General features: G+C 58.5%; 1 protein-coding gene and 1 long non-coding RNA gene across 4 annotated transcripts; one reads left to right on the top strand and one right to left on the bottom strand.

Annotated features, from left to right (window-relative positions):
- Positions 1-447: 447 nt before the first annotated feature.
- Positions 448-13,429, top strand: LOC141576363 (uncharacterized). 3 transcript variants are annotated; one of them, XR_012504723.1, is made up of 3 exons: positions 448-3,100; positions 4,074-5,384; positions 5,783-13,429. It is a non-coding gene; the product is annotated as an uncharacterized LOC141576363 (long non-coding RNA). The 3 variants fall into 3 exon arrangements; XR_012504724.1 differs by having other exon boundaries at positions 4,074-5,991; positions 12,374-13,429; XR_012504722.1 differs by having other exon boundaries at positions 4,074-5,991; positions 8,427-13,429.
- Positions 13,430-13,561: 132 nt separating this feature from the next.
- EMD (emerin) lies at positions 13,562-16,021 on the bottom strand. Its single transcript, XM_074359336.1, has 6 exons — positions 15,696-16,021; positions 15,486-15,593; positions 15,244-15,321; positions 14,891-15,024; positions 14,375-14,421; positions 13,562-14,292 (listed from the first exon to the last, which is right to left on the bottom strand). The coding sequence occupies exons 1-6, from the start codon at positions 15,775-15,777 to the stop codon at positions 13,959-13,961; spliced, it is 783 nt and encodes a 260-aa protein (XP_074215437.1). The 5' UTR covers positions 15,778-16,021; the 3' UTR covers positions 13,562-13,958.
- Positions 16,022-18,849: the final 2,828 nt, after the last annotated feature.

Raw genomic sequence — 18,849 nt, 5'->3', positions numbered from 1 at the left:
CCTCCCCTTCTATTGGGGGGCTCTGGTCCTGAAAACTGGGTAAGGAGCTGTGACTCTCCACTGGGGCACTGAAGTCATGTAATTGGGTCACAGACCTAGAGCATTTAGAGTTACATACATCAAGAAGCACTGTAGCAGGCTGCCCAACTATTTCCTTCCTAGAAGCACTATGATCTTTTCAGAGATTTTCAAGGATGCTAGTGTTACTGCTTAAACAGCTCTCTCAATGCCTCTTTGAAAGACCAGCACTGGACCTATCCCTGGATCACAGTTGGAGGGTAGGGTGTTCAGGTACAATATGATGAATCTACTCCAAAATTCTTCTCTTGCTGAGCCTTTGGGTTCTGTCCTCCACATCATGCCACGGCACTTCTGACATCCAAACCAATGAAATACAAGTCAACAGCGGGTCGAAGATTCAGACAACCAACCATGTGAAGTGCGCAACTACTCACGAGTTCCATGTGCTAACACTTTCCACCTGGAAATTCTAGTAAATACACCTCTGTCAAATACTCCACTACATGGAGTGTCCGAGCTCACCTACTCAGTTGGAAACCCTGAAAAACTACAACCACAAATGTTCAAATAGGGTTGATTTGGTAGATTTCAGTCAAGTCTGGAAAATATGTATTCATGTAGAAACTATGTCCTCTTTGGTCAGACTTTACGCCCTGGAGCAAGCTGTGATTGATTGGATTCCACTTATGGGTCTAATGGCAACAGGGTGTGGATGCAGAGAGTCTGGAGGACGACGGGTCTCCCTTTGCAAGGCATCTGCCCCAGGTGAGGTAATGACACAGTCCTCGAGGGAGGGAGGGCAGGCTACTTCGTCTGGCAAAACAGGCTCAGTGGGACTGGGGTCTTCCCAATTGTCAGCTTCAACTGCAGCCAACCAGCTGTCCCAGTTCCAGGTTTCAGGGTCCCAGTCCTCCAACCACTGCTCTACCTTTCATATGAGAAATGTGGAGAGGCTGGGAATTCAACGGGCCTTGGGATTCTGTAACCCTCACAATGAAATGCTGTGTTTCCTTTCCAGCACCTTCAGCCCTGCAGGTACAGGGAGTACAAGAGTTTTGTAGGGCTGCATGGAAGTTCTCTGGCTGTCATAGTGTGACTTGTAAGGGATCTGACCTTGTCATCTGTTCCTCTGTACACTCCCAGGTACACTCAAGAGTCATCCCATACTGCAGTCCTGATAGCCATCGTGACCTTCCTGACCGTCCAGGGCGGCAGCCACTCCAGCTCCCCAGGTACTTGCTGCAGTGGACTCTTCATCCCAGTCAACTGCAGGTGAGACCCTGGCGAACTGTGAGGCCCCTGCAGGTCATGGGTGCCTCGAGCCCCACTTGGTCACTCAGGGAGCGGAGGGCTGAAGGAACAGGGACAGTACAGGAAGAAGCTGCCGCCCCTGGAGCAAGGGGCAGAAGGGAAGGGGTTGATGTCACTGGAAGGCTAGAAGCCAGCATGAGGGGCGTTGAACATCCAGAGCCCCGGATCTCTGAGGAGGGGCTGCTGCAATCTCTCAGGGAAGGAGGGAGCAACATCATCAGCTACCAGGGGCACCAGGGCAGGAGGTGATTTCTGAGGCACCGTCTTCCAGGTCACTAACTCCTTCTTCAGTGGCATCTACTTGTGGTTTAATTAATTTCTTGAGGTTTTTATTCCATGACTGTGCTTTCTTTTTTTAACTTCTAAAATGCTTTTTCTTTTTCAAATCTTTTCACTTTACTCTTATCTTTGTGATTCCCTCTTCTGTATCTTTTTGTGTCTCTGGGGGCTACTGCAGAGTAGCTTTATATCACTAATGCAAACGATTTGTAAATATCCATGAGAACTGCTCTCTGATCTCAGGAGAATGCAAAGGTGATGTCAGTCGGTGTTTCAAAGTCCCCGATTAAGCACAAGAGTAGGAGGTGTTTCTCTTTCTCACCCTCCTCCCTTCCTTACGTGCTGACCCAAGGCCTGGGGGATATTCACCTGGGCTCACCTCTGCCGCCTTCAGGACAAGCTGATGTACCCCCGGCAGGCCCCGGGAATCTCCCAGTGACAAGGGAGCCAGGCTGTAGAGCGTAGCCCACAAAGGGGGGGGGGTCAGGCTTAGAGCCCAGAGTCCTCGATCCACACCTGGCCTCAGCCACTTGCTAGCTAGCGATTCAGAACAAGCTACCTAACCCTTGTGTGTCATGTGGTCCTCATTTCCTCATCCAGAGAGTGAGGACAGCATCCTACCAACCTTGTAGTGCTGTGGAGAGGGTGGGATGGCTGAGCCCAGGCACATAGCAAACCCTCGCAGCCATTGCCAAAAATGATGTCATCTGGCCTCTGACAGTTAAGGCCTGGGGAGCGGGTCGTTGACAGGGCCAGCCCTCTCTTTGACAGACCTGCTGATTTTCCGTGAAGGCAGGCGGTGGCTTCAGTTAGAGATTGCGGACCCGCCTTCAGCTGGGCCTCCGGGAGTCCTGAACGGGACGCCTGGGGTGAGGAGTCCTCTCCCGGGCAGGGTTTGCTCCCAGGAGCCCAGCAGTAGCAGCACAATGGGGGCGCGGGGAGTGGGGGGGGGGCAGTTCCTCTGGCAGCCAGCGGTTGGCTCGCTGAAGCCTTTCTGCCCGCGGCGGGCCCCAGGAGGTAGCCCCTGCTTAAGGATGACGTGGGGGCGGGGTTCTCCTCCTGCTCACTCAGACCCAGGCTGGGATGGACCCACTTCTTTTCATATGCCTGTTCTTCCTTTCCACCGTGCAGGTGACCCTTCGAGAGCACTGGTTTTAGGTGGATTCTCGGTTCTGCTGTCTCACCTTCTGAGGCCCATTAACTCCGAGCGCCTCGGAAACCCAGCCCCTCCCCCCACCGTTTTCAAGGCTGTTTCCTCATGGATCTCCCTCGTGTCCCTGCACTGAAATAATATAACTAGGCTCTTCTCGTTACACATTTCCTTGTCTTTCTCCCAAACTGGACTGGCATCCCTGGAAGGCAGGGGCTGGATGTCTGAGAGGCACTGCTCCCAGTCCCAGCCAAGGTAGCAGCACCCCGCTCCTCCAACACACACAGAGTGATTTGGCCGCAGGCCGACCTACCAGCCTGGGTCCGCAAGGAATTGACGGTGAGTGGGGTATAGCTCGGTGGAAGAGTGCATGCTTAGCGTGCATGACGTTCTGGGTTCATTCCCCAGTACCTCCATTTAAAAAAAAAATACTTAAAAAATAATTAGCCCCCCCCCCAAAAAAAAACAGACAAGGAATTGGCTATGGGGACTCAGAAATTCTGCCCCGAGTCTCATCACTCTCCTCACACTTGGGAGGAGGGCTTTGTGCCCAAGATACATAACCCAGAAAACACCAATTGAGAATTCAATAAATTTGGTCATATAAAAATGTCTGTCTAGCTTCTTGACAGCCCAGACCAGCAAGCCTAGTCTCTCAAGACAAGAGACAGACTGAGGGAAAGAATTTACAACATACGGAACAAAGGACTAACAGCCCTAGTGTATGACCAAGTAGGGTCTTGGGGGGAAGCAATTACATAGTGTCTATTAAAAGTTTAAATGCCCCCAGGTTTTGACCTGGCAGTTCCACTTAGAGGGAATTATCCTAGAGGGAGATTGACGCAAGCTCAGAGTTGGGAGTTGCAGCATTAACATGAATAGCAAAAAGAAGGAGAAGAAAAGGTACAGGTACCTCAACTGGGGATCCATTAGGTAAATTATAGGACACGTATTCTATCAGATACCATGTGGCCAGAGAGAAGAAATGAGCTGGACGTTTGTGTCCTGACATGGAAGAATTTCCAAGATATATTGTTGCTAATTAAAAGAAAATCACCATCAAGTGTCCAGGGTGTGTGTGTGTGTGTGTGTGTGTTTTAAACGGTGTGAATAACTGTGTTGGTGATTGCATAGAAGAATACAGTTTAGAAGAGAGAAACAAAACTATTAACACTCTTGCTTAAAATAATGTTTTGTAACAATGTTCAATTATGTGCTTAAACAATATGCGAGGGTGGTCATGGAAAATGATACAGCCCCAGTGGAAGGCAGTTTGGCAGTTTCTTTTAAAGCTACACATCCACCTCCGTAGGACCCAGCAATTGCACTGGTGGCCGTTTATGCCAAAGAAATGGAAACGTAACGACGACGGGAAAACCTGTACACGAATGTTCTCAGCAGATTCCTTTGTAGAAGCCTAAAAGTGGGAACAAGCAATACGTTCTTCAGTGGGTGAACGCTTGAACCAACCGTGGCTGATCCCCGCCAAGGACTAGAGCTGCAATACAAAGGAAGAACTAACTTAACTATTGTTGAAACGTGCGACGATTTGCCTGGCTCTCCAGGGCATCATGTGAGTGGAAAAAACGGCCCACCCCAGGTTACACACTGCCCGATTCCATTTACGTCACGGTCTTCAAATGACAAAATTACAGAGATGAGAACAGAATTCTGGTTGCCACGGTTGGGAGGAGGGAGGAGGCTGAGGCTATGAAAGGTCCACGGGAGGGATACTTGGGAGGACACACACTGGACACTGATGTCAGTGGGGGTCACGCGCGTGCGTGACACACACACACACGGATAAAACCCGGAGCAGCCGTCAGACGGCACCAAAGGCATTCCCCGGGGTGCGGTCGCACTAGCTATGCAACATGCCCACGTTGGGGGAGCGGCGGCAGGGGCTGCGGCCCCTGGGACTTAGTTCCTTCAGAATGCAAGTTCACAGCAAAAGCACGCAAGCTGCGCCTGCCGGACGACTCGCGCGATTCCGCACCGAGAGTCCAGACTCTCGGGGCGCGCGGGACGTCTGCCAGCTCACAGCCGGCTGGGCCCCACCGCGGAGGAAGAAAGCGCGCGAGGGCGGAGCCGAGAGGGGCGCGCACGCGGGCGGCTTGTTTTGATTGGGCAGAAGAGGGGCCCGTCACGCCACGGGGCCGAGTTACCTCGGTCGCCTGGAGGCGGGTCTAGTCACGACTCGAGCTTAGTCATTGGCGGATCTAGCCAGAAGGGGTGGGCAGGAAGGCGGTGCTCCGTGGCTTCCGGTGGGTGCGCTGAAGGGAGGTGAGGAGATAGACGCGGGGGCGGTCCGGGCGGGGCACGACGGGGCGGGGCACGACGCGGCAGGACGACGCCCGGGCCTGCTCGTCAGCGCCCTGGGGCTTTGGACTCCGCCCTCGGCTCCTCTGAGTCCTGGGCCGGGCCAGAGTCCCGGTTCCCCGAGACCCCGGGGGTCTACGCTCTCTCCGGGGGAGAGGCGGAAGAGAAGCCTCCTCAGAGTCCAGGCCCCGGGAGACCTGAGGGCGCCCCTCCCGCCGCTCCTGGCAGGACTCCCACCACTGTCCCGAGGGTGTCTGGCCCTCTAGGTGGCCGGGGATTGTGTATTGGGGTCCCCAGGGGCCTGGTGAGTGGGGAGGGAGGGCAGATGGCAAAGGGCACGGTCTCCGGCTCCCCCCCCCCCCCGCAAGTCCTTGCCTCTGAGGGCGGCCTTACTCCGCACTTCTTGGAGCTTCCACCCTCCCAGAGCTCAGAATGTAGCACTCTCTCCGACCCACACACACCCTTGCCCGGCCCACTGTGTTCCAGCGCCCCTGAGTGTGACTGGGACGGGCTCTGTGAAGCATGGATCCTCCCTCCTCCACGCACACATACACACACAAGCTAGTATCCAGGGAGAGGTGGGCAGAGCTGGGGCCAGTACCCGGAGCCATGGTATCTGCCAGAGGTGTCTGTCCAGGCTTCTGGAGGTAGGGTCGTGAGGTCGGCAAGAAGTAACAAAGTCTTCCCCATGTCACTTGACAGGTGTGGCTTGCTGGGAGGGAATCCTGCCCAAGCACGCCTGTTCTCCAGGACAACCTGTGGTTGCAGCCATCAGCCATCAGTGCCTGCCTCTCTGCCTGCCTGCCTCTCACCTGGGGAGGTCAAGGTGAACCCCGCAGAGAAAGCTCGTGGCTTCTCGAGAAGTGGGCACGATCAGGAACCATCCGTCCTGGTGGTTCTCACGCTGGGAGGTGCGTGGGAACACCTGGAAGGCTTCTTCAAGCCCTGGGAAGTGCTGCTGCTGCTGCTGCTGCTGCTGCTGCTGCTGCTGCTGCTGCTGCTGCTGCTGCTGCTGCTGCTGCTGCTGCTGCTGCTGCTGCTGCTTGCTGCTGCTGCTGGTCTGGGGACCCCCACTGTGAGAAGCACTGCTCTAGAGGCCTAGAGTGCTGTGTGTGTGCCCCCTGCCCTACCCAGGGCTGGCTCCTTTGCAGGGTCCCTGTGGGCCTGGGAAGTGCCAGGAGGGTGCTAGCTCTTGCGAGATCAGGAGTTTCCCATTGAGTAATGGTCGCCCTTCCCTGCCTGGGGGCACTGCAGGATGCCATCCTCAGTCCAGGCAAGATAAGGTGTCATGTTTGTACACGTGCTCAGCAGGTTCCAGACTGGGGCTGATAACATCTGGACAAGGAGGAGAGGGGGCGGAGATCAGATTTGTGTCTGGGCGTGGGGATGGAAAGGACTCTGACGAGGCAGAGGAGAAAGACCCGAATGCCGAGCTCGGGGATGGGAAAGGAACCTGGGCCCTGAGACCGAGACCAAGCCGACTGGGGGGAGCGTGGAGACCAGAAAGGGGCTTGTCTGCCCAGGAAGTGCCCTGACAGTTGTCTGGGCTGTGGGTGTGGCCCGCCCTCCAGCTGGGGGGAAGCTGTCGCCTTTCCTGCCAAAGGTTCCTCACCTATAGGGTCTCCCAGCTCCTGGGTGATGCTGCCCGGACAGACCTGCTCAACACCCAACACCACCACCCACCGCTTTGGCCAGTCTTTGCGGTGGATAGTCTTTGTTCGGCTCCAGGATGGCCTGCCGTCTAATTGGAGCGGCAGAGGAAATGCAGTGCCAGTCACCCGCCACCATTTGTGCCCGGAATGAGCAGCTCTGGGACCTCGGCAGCCCAGCATGCTCTGCCTGTGGACTCAGGTGGCGCAGGAGCCTTTGGCTTTCATTTCCCGCCTTCCCCTCTTCCACCCCCTTTTCCTGTTGGGTCATTGGCTTTTCCAACTGGTCCCTGACTGCTTCAAGCTCTCTCTACTCTAATGATAGGAGCCCTGAGTCACATCTCGCTACTGTTTTTTCCCCGCTTTGTCACTTGTCTCTTGACTTTGTGGTTTGGTCGGGCAGATGATTTCAGTTTTTATGTCATCAGACTTTCCAGGCTTTTCCTAATGGCTTCTGGGGTTTCTCATCGGTTTGTTTGCTTCAGACTGACTTAGAGTGGCCTCCATTTAAAATCATCGTGTAGTAGTCACCTATTGCTGGGTAAGAAATTACCCCAAATGTGGTACCTTAACGCAGCTAGCACTTTGTGGTCTCCCAAGTGTCTGAAAATCAGGATCCTAGAAGGCTTGGCTGAGGGATTCCTGCTCGGGGTCTCTCACAGGCTGCAGTCCAGGCGTCAGTTGGGGCCACGGCCATTGGGTCTGCCTGGGGGTGGAGGTGGGGGGCTCTGCTTTCCAAGATCGCTCACTTGCCTGTGGCAGGAGCCTCAGGCCTCCCCACCAGGCCTCTCCATAGGGCTGCTCAGGGCAGGGCTTCCCCAGAGCCAGCGATCTGAGAGAGACAGAGCAGCCCCAAGATCGGAGCTGCAATGTTTTTTCAAATAACTTCATCTCTAAGGCACACTCCCTCCCCTCTGCTGTAGTGTTATGGGTCACACAGGTAAACCCAGGAACAACGCAGGACAGGATGATACCCACTAGGGCGTAAGTGGTTCCTGTTCATGGCGAATGAGAAGGCTCCGAGGAGTGTCCTTGCTGCTGAACCTGGGTCGGGGACTCCTGGTCCCACACAGGCTCCTCAGGAATGTGTCCTTTGTGTAAGCTGGGGTGGTGAGTTCCAGCCCCGGGGCCAGGACAGACAGGGCCTGTGTTTGCAAGGGCAGAGGGTGGCTCTTCATCTTTAAATGGTTGCAAGCAAAACACACAGAAGGCCAGAGAAAGAAGGAATATGTGACAGAGCCCCAGTGTGACCCACAGTGCCCACGGTGTGTGCCTTCTGCCCTCTGCCCTCTGCGGAGGAGTGCAGCACTGCTGGCAGCCCCAGCTGGTTGTGCAGCCCTGGACACACGGGCAGGAAGCTCTTTGTCATCACAGCAGCACATTCACTGCCAGGGCCGTGTAAGTCCCCACCCAGGCCTGGGCCCCAGGGTGCTCTCCCACCTCCAAGGTCCCCACTCAGTGGTTCAGTCCTGCCCCCACCCCACTCCCTCTCCTTCCCAGTGTGTGTGTGGCGGTGGCGGGGGCAGCTACCTTGCCTGAGGCTGGGGTGACCTCTCTCTGCACATGGGTGCAGCGCCTCCCCTCTCTTCCCCTCCCCTCCCACCCTCCACCTCGCAGCTGTGATCTGGGTTGGGACAGGGAGGAGAGAACTGGGGCCACGCTGTGCAGGTGCAGGCTGACAAGCCCCTTTTCTTCAGTGACCGTGTCAGGTAGCCCCGTACTGGGCTCTGGTGGCTCAGTGGTGGCAGGCGCCAGCCTGAGATGGCAGCCGAGTGTCCAGTTGGTCCCAGGAGGGAGCTCCCCCTGTGGCTGAAGGGGCCTGGAGATGTGCCTGCCCCATCCTTCTTGGCTGGCACTCAGACACGACTTCCCGATGACACGCTTGGTGGCTCTGCATTTGACACACAGGTTCTGTGGGCGGTGAGTGCTTTTCCTGTTGGCTCTCACTGCTGGGCAACGCCGGGTCCCTTGGCGACAGCTCCCAGCAGCATCCAAGGCCGCCATGCACTTCTGGAACCCAGGGATGGTGGGTTTCTGGAGAGCTGGGCTCTCTGTCCCCCAGGAGCAGAGACCGAGGCCATGCCTGCTGGGCCTCACCTCGGGGCTTGTGGTCGTGGCTCCTGGGCACGCCCTTTGGCCAGGGTGTTAGGCCTCATGGCCCTGGGGCTCCCCTGGAGACGCTCAGGCCCGGTGCAGCCCCACACTCCTGGGCCGTCTGACTGTCCCGCTGACCCGTGACTGAGTAAGAGCCACGTTCCGGTCCCTCCAGTTCCTGGGCAGGAGGAATAAGCAGGAGGGCCCGGCTTCCCTGCAGTCTTCCCTCTGAGGCAGCCTGCCACAGGGGCCCTGGGGACTGGAGGGGGACTGGGTCTTCCCTCACCCAGCTGCACAGGCGCCCTTGCCTGGGGGAGCTCCTCCTAGTGGCCCGCTCTGTGGGTGGTGTGGGTGGGCACAGTCAGGGCAGCAGCCGGACCCCGTCCCCACCCAGCCTCCCGCCACCGCCAGGGCTGGTCCTTGGCCCTCACCCTCCCCGCGGGAGGGCCTGGGTGCCTTTCCCATTGAACACAGGACGTCTGTGCCTGGCCCGTCCTCACAGGTGTGCGGACCAAGGGCAGTCTCCCAACCCCACCCATCATTCAGTGGTTTCCTCAGCCCTGCTGCCCTGGCTGAGGCCTCGCTGGGCTCGTGGGGACCTTCCAGATACCCGTGGTAGAGGTGGACGAGGCCGGCCCGACCTCTGAGCAGCACCGCGTGGCCCTGCCTGCCGGGTAGCATCCTCCCTGGAGATGCCTGTGGCCTGAGGACGAGGCTGGTGTGGGAGCTGGCAGCAGCCGGGCCCTGGAGCGGGATGAGACACCCCGGGCAGCAGAGCGCCAGCACACAAACACGCGGTCCGCGTGGCCCGCGCCCAGCACTCCGCGTGCCTGCTGACCCTGACCTAGCGGCCACCTCCTTCCTGGGGGGTGGCTTCTTCTGGCTCCATCAGGGTTCCGGGATGGGGGTGGCCTCCCTCGAGCACCCAGCCCTGTGCCTTGGAGTTGGGCCAGGTCGCCCATGCTGGGGGGCCTTGCAGGAACCCCAGGTGTCTTCAGACTAATGTTGCCCTTGTTGAAATGCTGAGGCTCCCTCCCTGTCAGATGGGTGGCGGCTCCATCCTGAGTGGCTGCTGCTCCCCTTCCCCACCTGGGTGCCTCCCATCCTCCTGGAGGAACAGGCAGCAGGGAGGGTCAGGTGCAGAGGTGTGGCCAGAGCAGGGGTGGGGGCTGCTGTGGTTGGGGCAGTCAGCTCCGCCTTCCCCCTGTCCTGCCTGGCTTGGACTCCGACCAGACAGGACCTGCGGGACAGAGGTGGAGGCTGCTCCTGACCTGGGCGACCCGCCATCCCCTCCCCAGACTTAATAGGTGAGGTGGGGTTGCCTGGGGAGGGCATGTGGCTGGGTCCTCTCCCCGGCTCCTGGCATGTGTTGGCGAGCAGGGCTCGGGCGTGGGGCCTGTTGGGGCCGGGCCACCACCCCTGCTGGCTCTGGATGGGTGGCCCAGCCTGGACACCCTGTGTGTGAGCCCGGCTGAGGGCCTGGGCCTTGTGATTCCCTGTGTCCTCCTAGCAGTCCGGGTGTCCTCTGGGGGAGTTGCTCAGTGGGGCCGGGGCCCAGGCCATTCTCCCCCAGCAGGATGGGGTCCTGGTGCTCCTTTTCCTGGTGCCATCTGCCTGTCCTCCCCTAAAACCCCTCGCAGGGATGGTGCCCCAGTCTTGTTTCCTCCTGTCCCCTGCCTAGGCGGGCCTCAGGCTCAGGTCCGGTCTATCCTGTAGCCTCTGTCCTCTGGGTCCTGTTTCCCCCCAGGTTGGCATCTTTCCCCCCTTGCCGACCCATGGGCCTCATGGTTGCCTGGGCGTGATGTGGCATCTGGGAGGGGACAGGGACTCCTGGTTAGCTGGGCTCAGCTCTGGGGCCATTCTCCCACGAGGGTCCCCACCAGGCAGGGGCTTGGAAAGGATGGGAGGCGGGACTGTCTCCTCTTGGCAGACTGGCCCAGGGAGGGGGCAGGAGGCTCTGGGCGATTCATGGAAAGGAGGTGTGCCATGTGGGTGGCAGGTGGGCCGAGAGGAGGAGGGGGTGCCTGGGGGGGGAACCTCTATCCCCCCAGTGGTGCTAGACCTCTCTGTGCCTGGCTCTGCCTCCTCTCCAGCTGAGCAGCTTCTAGAAGCCTCCAGTGTGCCTGCCTCGCTCCCGTCTCAGCCCAGCAGGCTCCACAGAGAAGTGGTGGTTCAGGGGGCGGGGCCTGCCCTGGGAGGGGGAGGGTGGAGTCTCCAGGGACTGGCCCTTTGTGCAACAAACCAGCCTAGGAGAGTAGTAGTGCCATTGTCCTCTCCATTAGGCCCTTGGGGCCTGGAGTGGTTCATCCTCATAGAGCCAGAGGCTGTGCACCCCTTGGCCTGTCCTCTTGGATGGATGCCTCTGTAGTGCTGGCACCAGCTCAGTAGCCACCCTCTCTAGTTAAAGCAGCTGTCCCAACACAGAGTGGTGGTCAAGGCAGAGGGGGCCCTAGGCCTGCCCAGTATTGTCTGCCCCCTCCCCTGGATCTGAGGGTCTGGGGCAGAGGTCGAGGGGCTGGATTAGGAGCTAGGCTTCCTGGCTCCACCTGTGTCCCGCCCACAGCGTCCTCTTCTCTGCACTCCACCAGGGATGCACTCAGCTTCTCGCGCAGAGGCCCAAGGGACTTGCTCCATTGCAAGGGCTGGCTGCTTGGGCTCCTCCCTGCCTGACAGCCGCTGCAACCCCCAGCCCGTGGCACCCCCACTGCAGGGGGCCCCTCAGAGCTCCTGTGGGAGGTAGTCTCAGAGTCCTGGAAAGCACTAGGTCGAGACCTCGAAATCTGGGGTCCCTCAGGGGCTCACGGAGCCCTCAAAAGCCTTTGGGTTGGGGTGCTCAGAGCACTAGGGGGCACTTAGTGCCCTTATGGAGATCTGGAACCCTGGGAAGTGGGGCCCAGCCTGAAGGGGAGTCCTGGAGGGGGGCCAGAGCCTTTGGGAGCTATCAGAACTCTGGGAGCGGGTGGCTCAGCCCTGGGGCAGGAGGCTTGAAGCCCCTCAGGAGCCTGCAGTCACCTTCCCTCTGGTGGGTGGTGATAAATGCATGTGGTTGCCCTTGGGGAATAAATGAAGAAAGGTGGAGACTGTCTCCTGGGTGGTAACTCTTTCCTTTCTTTCCTCTCTCAAGACACCACAATGGTTGCCAAGCACACCTAGCCTCCCCTTTCCCTGCTTTCCCTGCAGCAGATGGAGGACTGAAGCCCGCAGAGGGCATTCCATCCAGAGGCCTCGGTCTCTCCCCTTCCTTGTGATGCCTCAAGCCCAGCTCTCCTTCCTCCTGTGCTGTCCCTTCTCTCTGCCTCAGCTACTCCCAAGTGTCAGCACATAAGCCTTACCATTTCTCTAGGCTTCACCTGACTCTTCCCAGACTCCTTGGGGCTCCAGCAGTCCCCGGTAGTGAGTGATTGTTGGGGACCATTCTCACAGGCTCAGTCCCTGCTCGTAACATACTTGATTTGGGATCAGTTGCTGAAACAAGATGTCTCACTGTGCCCCTCTGTAGTCCCCATGCACTGGCAACCTGATTGCTTGTTCTGCTCCTCCCCCAATGCAGGCTCACTGATCTTACCATCAGGCCCTGTTGTCACCAACGAGGAGGCAGCATCTCTGCCCATGCCCACCACCCACCATGAATCATCCAAGCCTCAGCTCTTGCACTGGGATGACAAGGGGCCTGGGGACTCCACGCCAGTTGGCTGGGTGCTGGGAGAGCCAGGTGGGAGTGGCTTGCAGAGGCTGTGGGAGTGGTGAGAAAATCTGAAGCAACTAAGTTCTTTCATTCTTTTCTGTATATATATGTATCTTTTCTGTATATTTTAAATGCATAAAAAGGTGTTACTTTTAGGAAAACACATACATACCAAAGAAAAAGTGCAGGGACAGACTAGGGTGCAGCAAAAAAATGAGCAGGAGTGTTGGGTGGGAGGGTTCCAGCCCCTGCCCTGGCTGGAGCTCACCATGTGGCCCTGGACAGCCAAGTGCCTGCAAAGACTCAGGAGCCCACAGTGCACGTGCAGGTGAGAGGCCAGCCCTGCCATGTCCTATCTACCATCTGTAGCCAGGAGCCACCAGAGGTGAGGAACTGGTGTCAGGGCCCCACCCAACGGGGAAGCCCTGGTGGAGCCAGCCTCTCTGCTTTTCAGCCCCCTGCTGGCGGTGTAGAGCCAGAGTGCACGGCCTCACATGGCGTCCTACCCTGGGTTACCTCAGCACCTGCCGTTAAAGTTGTACCTAAACTTTGAAAATTAGGAAATACCCGTGGCAGAAAACCAGGAGGTAATTGAGAATAGCCAGGTGAGGGAATGGTTAACCCGAAGGTGATGGGGCATTTCCGGGTATTGGGAGCCTTCCCCTGTCATTAAACAATCAGCTTTCCAATAGAAATGGCCCACCAAGCAGAACCCTTCCCATCTCCCTGCCCTGGGACACTGAGGTGGGCGTCTGCTTTTCCCAGTTAGGACATCCACAACTGACGTCGTCCATGCCGCCTTGCCTGCATTTCCGGGTGGGCTGTCCGTGGGCTGTAATTCTTAAGTAGTTACAAGAGCTTTGGTAACAAATCAGGAAATGGACCCTACAAGCAAAACACGTATGTACCCACGGGTAGCATGTGATCCCTACCCTTAACCGAAAAGAAAAAGGAAGAACAAAGCCAGATGTCAACTCTGGAGACCCAAGCCCCAGAGGCCCTGAGCAGGGGGCAGCCCAACCCCTCCCCACATTAAAGGGAAGAGCCCACATGTTAAAAATAAACGGTCTTTTTATTGTGCGTTCATGAAAACAAAGTCAGGGTGGCCTTTGGTTAATCCCCCCCAATGAAGTGACAACAAATCATGCAATGACAACCACCATGTTCTCTCCAGGAGAAGGGTCTTGCCCTCCTAGGCCCTTAAGGGTCAGAGGCAAGCAGGGCCAGGAGGCTCCAGAGGAAGGCCCGCCCAGGCCCACCATGCTGCAGAGGGTCTGGTCCTGCTGCCTCCCTGGCAGGACAAGGCAGGAGAAGCAAACATTGCCCCTTTCCCAGGACCCCCAAGCTAGAACACAGAAAAGCCCCAACCCCCCTCCCCCAGCAAACACTGCTAAGGCAGTCAGCCAGGACTTCCAAGAGCAGCTGGCCCCAAAACCACGAAGCCAGACCCTCAGGGGTCTGCCCAGAAGGGGTTGCCATCCTCAGCCTGCATGGAGTAGTAAACAAAGAGCAGGAAGGCAGCGAAGACCAGGAACAGGAGCATCTGACCCCAGAGTGGGACCTGGCGCTCCTGACCCAGACCTGCCCCAGGGGCCTGCTTTTCGGGCCGGATGGCACGGCGGGTGAGCCACGAAGGTGGGGGAGATGAAGATGAGGACACTGGAGAGGTAGAGGAGGAGGTGGGGTAATAGGACAGGCCCAGGGAGCTTCTGGAGACGTTGGAAACGGGGCGGTAGTGTGCGATGCTCTGGTAGGCACTGTCACGACCATACACGGGGCGCTCCCTGAGGCAAAGAGGAGAGTGGATAGGTCAGGAGGGCCTGAGCCCAGAACCAGCCCCAATCCCTGGCCCTCCCTACTACTCACCTATCCTTGCCTTCTTCTTCGGAAGAGAAAAGACTGTCATCGCGAACCTACAGAAGTGAATCAGGGTAAAAAGATACTGCCTGGTGAGGTCAGCGTGGTCCTGTCACATCCCTTAATCCGAACTTCCCTGTCCAGCCTACTCTGAATACTGCTTAAAAGCCGGGGCCTCGCCACCCTCCAGAAGCCTTCTCAGTTCCCGGCCCTATCTGTGGGGCCTTGCCACTTGCTCAGTGACTGTCCTGACTGCCTGCACCCTACTTTCTGCCCCAGGATTCTCAGAAAGAGCTCAAACCCAGATGCCAGACCAGAGTGTAGGGCATGTCCCAGGTCCTTTAGTCAGACAGTTGTGACAGCCCCGCAAAGAAAGGTCCTGACTAGGCAGGCAACTGCTGAGCCCACCTCTCCCTGGAGGCTTAGGAGCCACCATTTGCACCCAGTGCCCCCCCAGTGTATCCAAACCCAGCGATGACCCCCTCAGGTTGTACCCAAGTATAGGGGGTCCAATGGCCAGCTCACCTGGTGGTGGAAGGTGTCAGCATCTGAGAGTGAAGCGGAGGGCTGGCGGAAGCCCTTGGATGTGCCTACAGACTCAGGCTCTCCGTAAGTCCTGGTGCTCAAGTAACTCTCCTCGTAGTAGTCATCGTTGTAGCCTTGGGAAGGAGGGGCAGCGGTAGCAGAAGGGGCAGCGGTGTCCCCCGCCTGGCGCGATGGCCCTAATCTGGCGCCCACTTGGGGGCCTGTGACATAATTTCTCCCCTCCAAGGCCACTGTAGGACCATGGGGGTTGAGGTGTCAGGTTCTTCCTGACACCGGGATCCCTGAAGGAGTGGAACGAGGGTGCCAGGGTGCCCACCCCACCCTGGCCTTACCCTTGCTCTGGTAAAGTAAAGCGTCCTCTTTCTTGGGCAGATCGTACATATCCGAGTCCATGGACGCCGCATCTAAGTCTGAATGGGGGAGGGGCCAGGACCATTTGCTCCAGGCTCCCCTCCCTCTTCCCCGTGCCCCTCCCAACCAGCGGCCCCACCACACCCGCGAGACTCCTTCCTCCCCGTCGCCCAAAGCCTGTCCCCGCAGGCGGCCAAGTGGAGCTCTGCGGCGGGGGCCTTACCCGAGAACCGATAGGAGAAAGGGGATGCGGACGAGTTCGGGGGCGAGAGCCTCCGCCTCTGGGTCTCAAACTCGAAGATTTTCTTTTCGTAGAGCTTGCGCGTGGAACCTGGCCAGACAGGGGGCGCAAGGCCGTCAGGGGCGCGGGCTGAGAGCCCGGGGCAGCGCGGGGAGGGGGCCCGCCCGCAGCCCGCCGCCCGCCGCCGCGTACCCACGACAGGCCCGTGCGGGATGTTGTACTGGCGCAGCACGGCGGCTAGCTCGGCGTCCGACAGGCCCGCGTAGTCGTCCATGACGGGCAGCGGGCGGCGGAGGCCTAGGGGGTGGCCCGGGCCTGGCGACACGAGCCGGGCTACGGCTGCCTCGGAACGCGGCGGGGGCAGCGCGAGCGCCTCGGGAGCGGCTGGGCTCACGTCACCCCTGCGTCACGCTCGCGTCACAGCCGCGGTCTCTGCGGGCCGCGCGCGCTGCGCGGGGCGGAGACAGGCCCGGAGAACCGCCCGCGCAGACTAGTCGAGCCACGGGAACGGGCCGGGCGGGGCTGGCCAGCCCAGACGTCACGGACGAACGGGATTGGCTGGAGGCGAAAGACGGGCGTAGAGTGCGTCAGCGGCAAAGCTGCGCAGACCAGTCCGGCCGTGGGAGCGGGCGGGGCTGCGCGCCTGGGAGAAGGGGCGGTGTCGGCGGGCCAAGCGTCGTCACACGCTAGCGCGTTCGGGCTAGACACGAGGAAGGGCGGGGCCTGCGCTCAAGGGGGAGGAGCGTAGACCCGTGGGGACGTGGGAGAGGGGCGGGGCCGGCGAGCCGAGGCGTCACCCGCTGGGACATTCGGGTGAGAAGTGAGGAAGTGAGGAGGGGCGGGGCCCGTAGCAGTGAAACCGGCATTAACTGGCTAGGACGTGGGAGCACTGGTCGTGCTCGCCCTCTGTGAGTGACGTAGGCTCCGCTCAGATCCCCCGCAGCCCTCGCGGTCCCCCTTCCTCCGAGATCCAGCGCTTGGGGGTCCCTGGCCGCGCCCAAGCCGGTCGCTCGGCAGCAGCATGAAGGGGCCCGATCTTAAGGGCAAGCCCTTGGAGAGCGCGGGTCCGGGCGAGGCGCTGCTGCCAGCGCTGTGCGCGCGTGCGCCACGCCAGCGGAGCCCGTGGCGCCCGGACCCCAGGCCGCCCCCCAGACTCCTTGCCCCAGCCGGCCTGCCCGCTCTGCACCGCCCTGGGCTGCGCACCTGCGCCCGCCGGTCCCCACCGCCTGCCTCCCTCCCAACCCGCTCCACCCAGGAGGAAATGGGGCACTGGGCCAGGAGGCCACAGGCGATCCAGGAGCAAGCAGCCCTGAAAGGGGCAGGGCGTGCCAATGGGCACTGGCAGAGGCCGCAGGGTGACGCATGCAGAGACAGCGAGTGTCCGTCTGACCCACCAGCAGTCCACCTGGGGCAGTAGGGGTTTCCTCTCCTGTCTGAATGGGCCCTGAGCCAGTGTGACCCAGGAGGCGGCCGGGCAGGGGTGGGGGGGGTGTCTTCCAGACCCAGAGGGACCTGCGCAGTGGTTCCCTGAGGAACTGCTTGATGGGCTCTGTGCACCTGGGTCTGGGTGGGCTTCACTGTCACGTGGTGCAGAGGGGGCCCCCGGGACACAGGGGCCAGGGGACTGAAGGGGGCAGACCACCAAGGCCTGCTGAGGAGTCTGCACAGTCACTAGGAGTTGGTGAGGACCTTGAGCAGTGAAGAGCTGCCCCATGAAACTGCGAAGGAGGTGACAATCACATTCTAAACAAAGCTAGATGATGGAGTGTGGGGCCAACTGAAGTGCGCCTCCCAGACCTGGGAGCCTGGGGAGGGGAGGCCCCGTCCTTTCCTCGTAGATGACAGCTGGTAACAGAAGTGAGGAGGGCTCTGGTCAGATCCAGGCAGGTTGGCCCAGCTGGTGAGGGTCACTGTGGAGGTTTGTTCATGGGGTGAAGAAGATGTAACCATACAGTTAGTGGTGAGAAGATAGGGCCCTGATTTGACTACACAGAGCCTCAGAAAATTTGCCCAAAAGTTGCAGGGTTTTCGAGTAAAGGTGAGGCCTACCATATCTCTGGAAGAGGACGAGGCGTGTGGGCCCCAAGACATGCAAGGCAGTACGAAAGTAGGGAGAGCCCTAGGCAGGCAGGGTCTTGCTGCTTATCTTTCAGAGCAGGAAGGGAGATGGTGTCAGGGCTCTGGGCTGCTCAGAGTCTGCCTCATGGAATTTTAAGTTTTGGCAAGATCCAATTCCCCAGCACCTCTCCAAGCCTTCTTCTGCAATGCTGGCCCCTGTCCCGGAGGCTGTCCTCCCCCATGCCACCCCTCCCCATACAGATCCAAGCTGTTTCCTTATGAGGTCAAAGAATTCTAAGTTTGCCTTCTCCCCTAGGAACACCCTGTCCCCCGGCACCTGCCTTGCCACTCTGCCTTTTATCCCCTCCTCCTCCAGTCACCCCAGTATGAGGTCCCACCACCAGTGGCACCAGGAGCCTGACTTGTGATGGTCCCCTGTGCCCAAGCCCACCTGGAGACCAAGTCCAGGTGCACTGCAGGCAGACCCATCCCAGACCACCAGAAAGCAGGAGAGCCCTTGACTGTCAGAGCCCAGAGGCCCTTGGCACCACCCTTACCACGATCACATAGTCGAGGAATTAGGGGCCCAGAGAGGGAGGAGACTTGTGCAAGGGCCCCGAGTGCAGCGATTCATTCATGGATTGTTCTCCCAGTTGGTACCTAGTCCTGGGGTGATGATCTGGACAGTGTGGCCCAGAGGGGGTTCTGTGTCAGCAAATGGGCTATTGGGGGAAATCTAGGGCCTCAAGTGGAGTCTTCCTGGGAACAGGTGGGCAGAATTAAAGAAGAGGAGGCATTTCTCTGGAACTGCAGCGAGGGTGGAAAGGGATAGGAAGCCACTGATTCCTAGTCAAGAATAAGAAGACAGTTTCTCCTTTAAGGATGAGGAATGGGTTCTGAGCAGGATATTATATAACTTGTAATTCTAGCACTATCGAAAATTATAGGGAAAAATAATATCAACAAGAATACATTCCTCAACATTCAGGTCCAAGGAGACAATTGTTCATTGAGCTGTTAATGTTTTCTTTTTCTTTCTTCCTTTTTTTTTGGGGGGGGGGTAATTAGGTTTATTTATCTATTCTAATACAGGTACTGGGGATTGAACCCAGGACCTTGTGCATGCTAGGCATGCACTCTACCACCAAGCTATACCCTCCCCTCTCAAGCTGTTAATGTTTTCTTAAAGATCAGAATCTTAATCCTTTGGTTCAATACAAAACTTAAGTTTTCTCTTCAAGGATGTTAAAAATCTTATAGGTTTTGCCTGGCAACAGAATGCTGTAAA

The sequence above is a fragment of the Camelus bactrianus genome, chromosome X, assembly GCF_048773025.1.
Source record: "Camelus bactrianus isolate YW-2024 breed Bactrian camel chromosome X, ASM4877302v1, whole genome shotgun sequence".
Lineage (NCBI taxonomy): Eukaryota > Metazoa > Chordata > Mammalia > Artiodactyla > Camelidae > Camelus > Camelus bactrianus.
The sequence above is the reverse complement of the archived record's forward strand: the minus strand, read 5'-3'. Positions and strand labels throughout refer to the sequence as shown.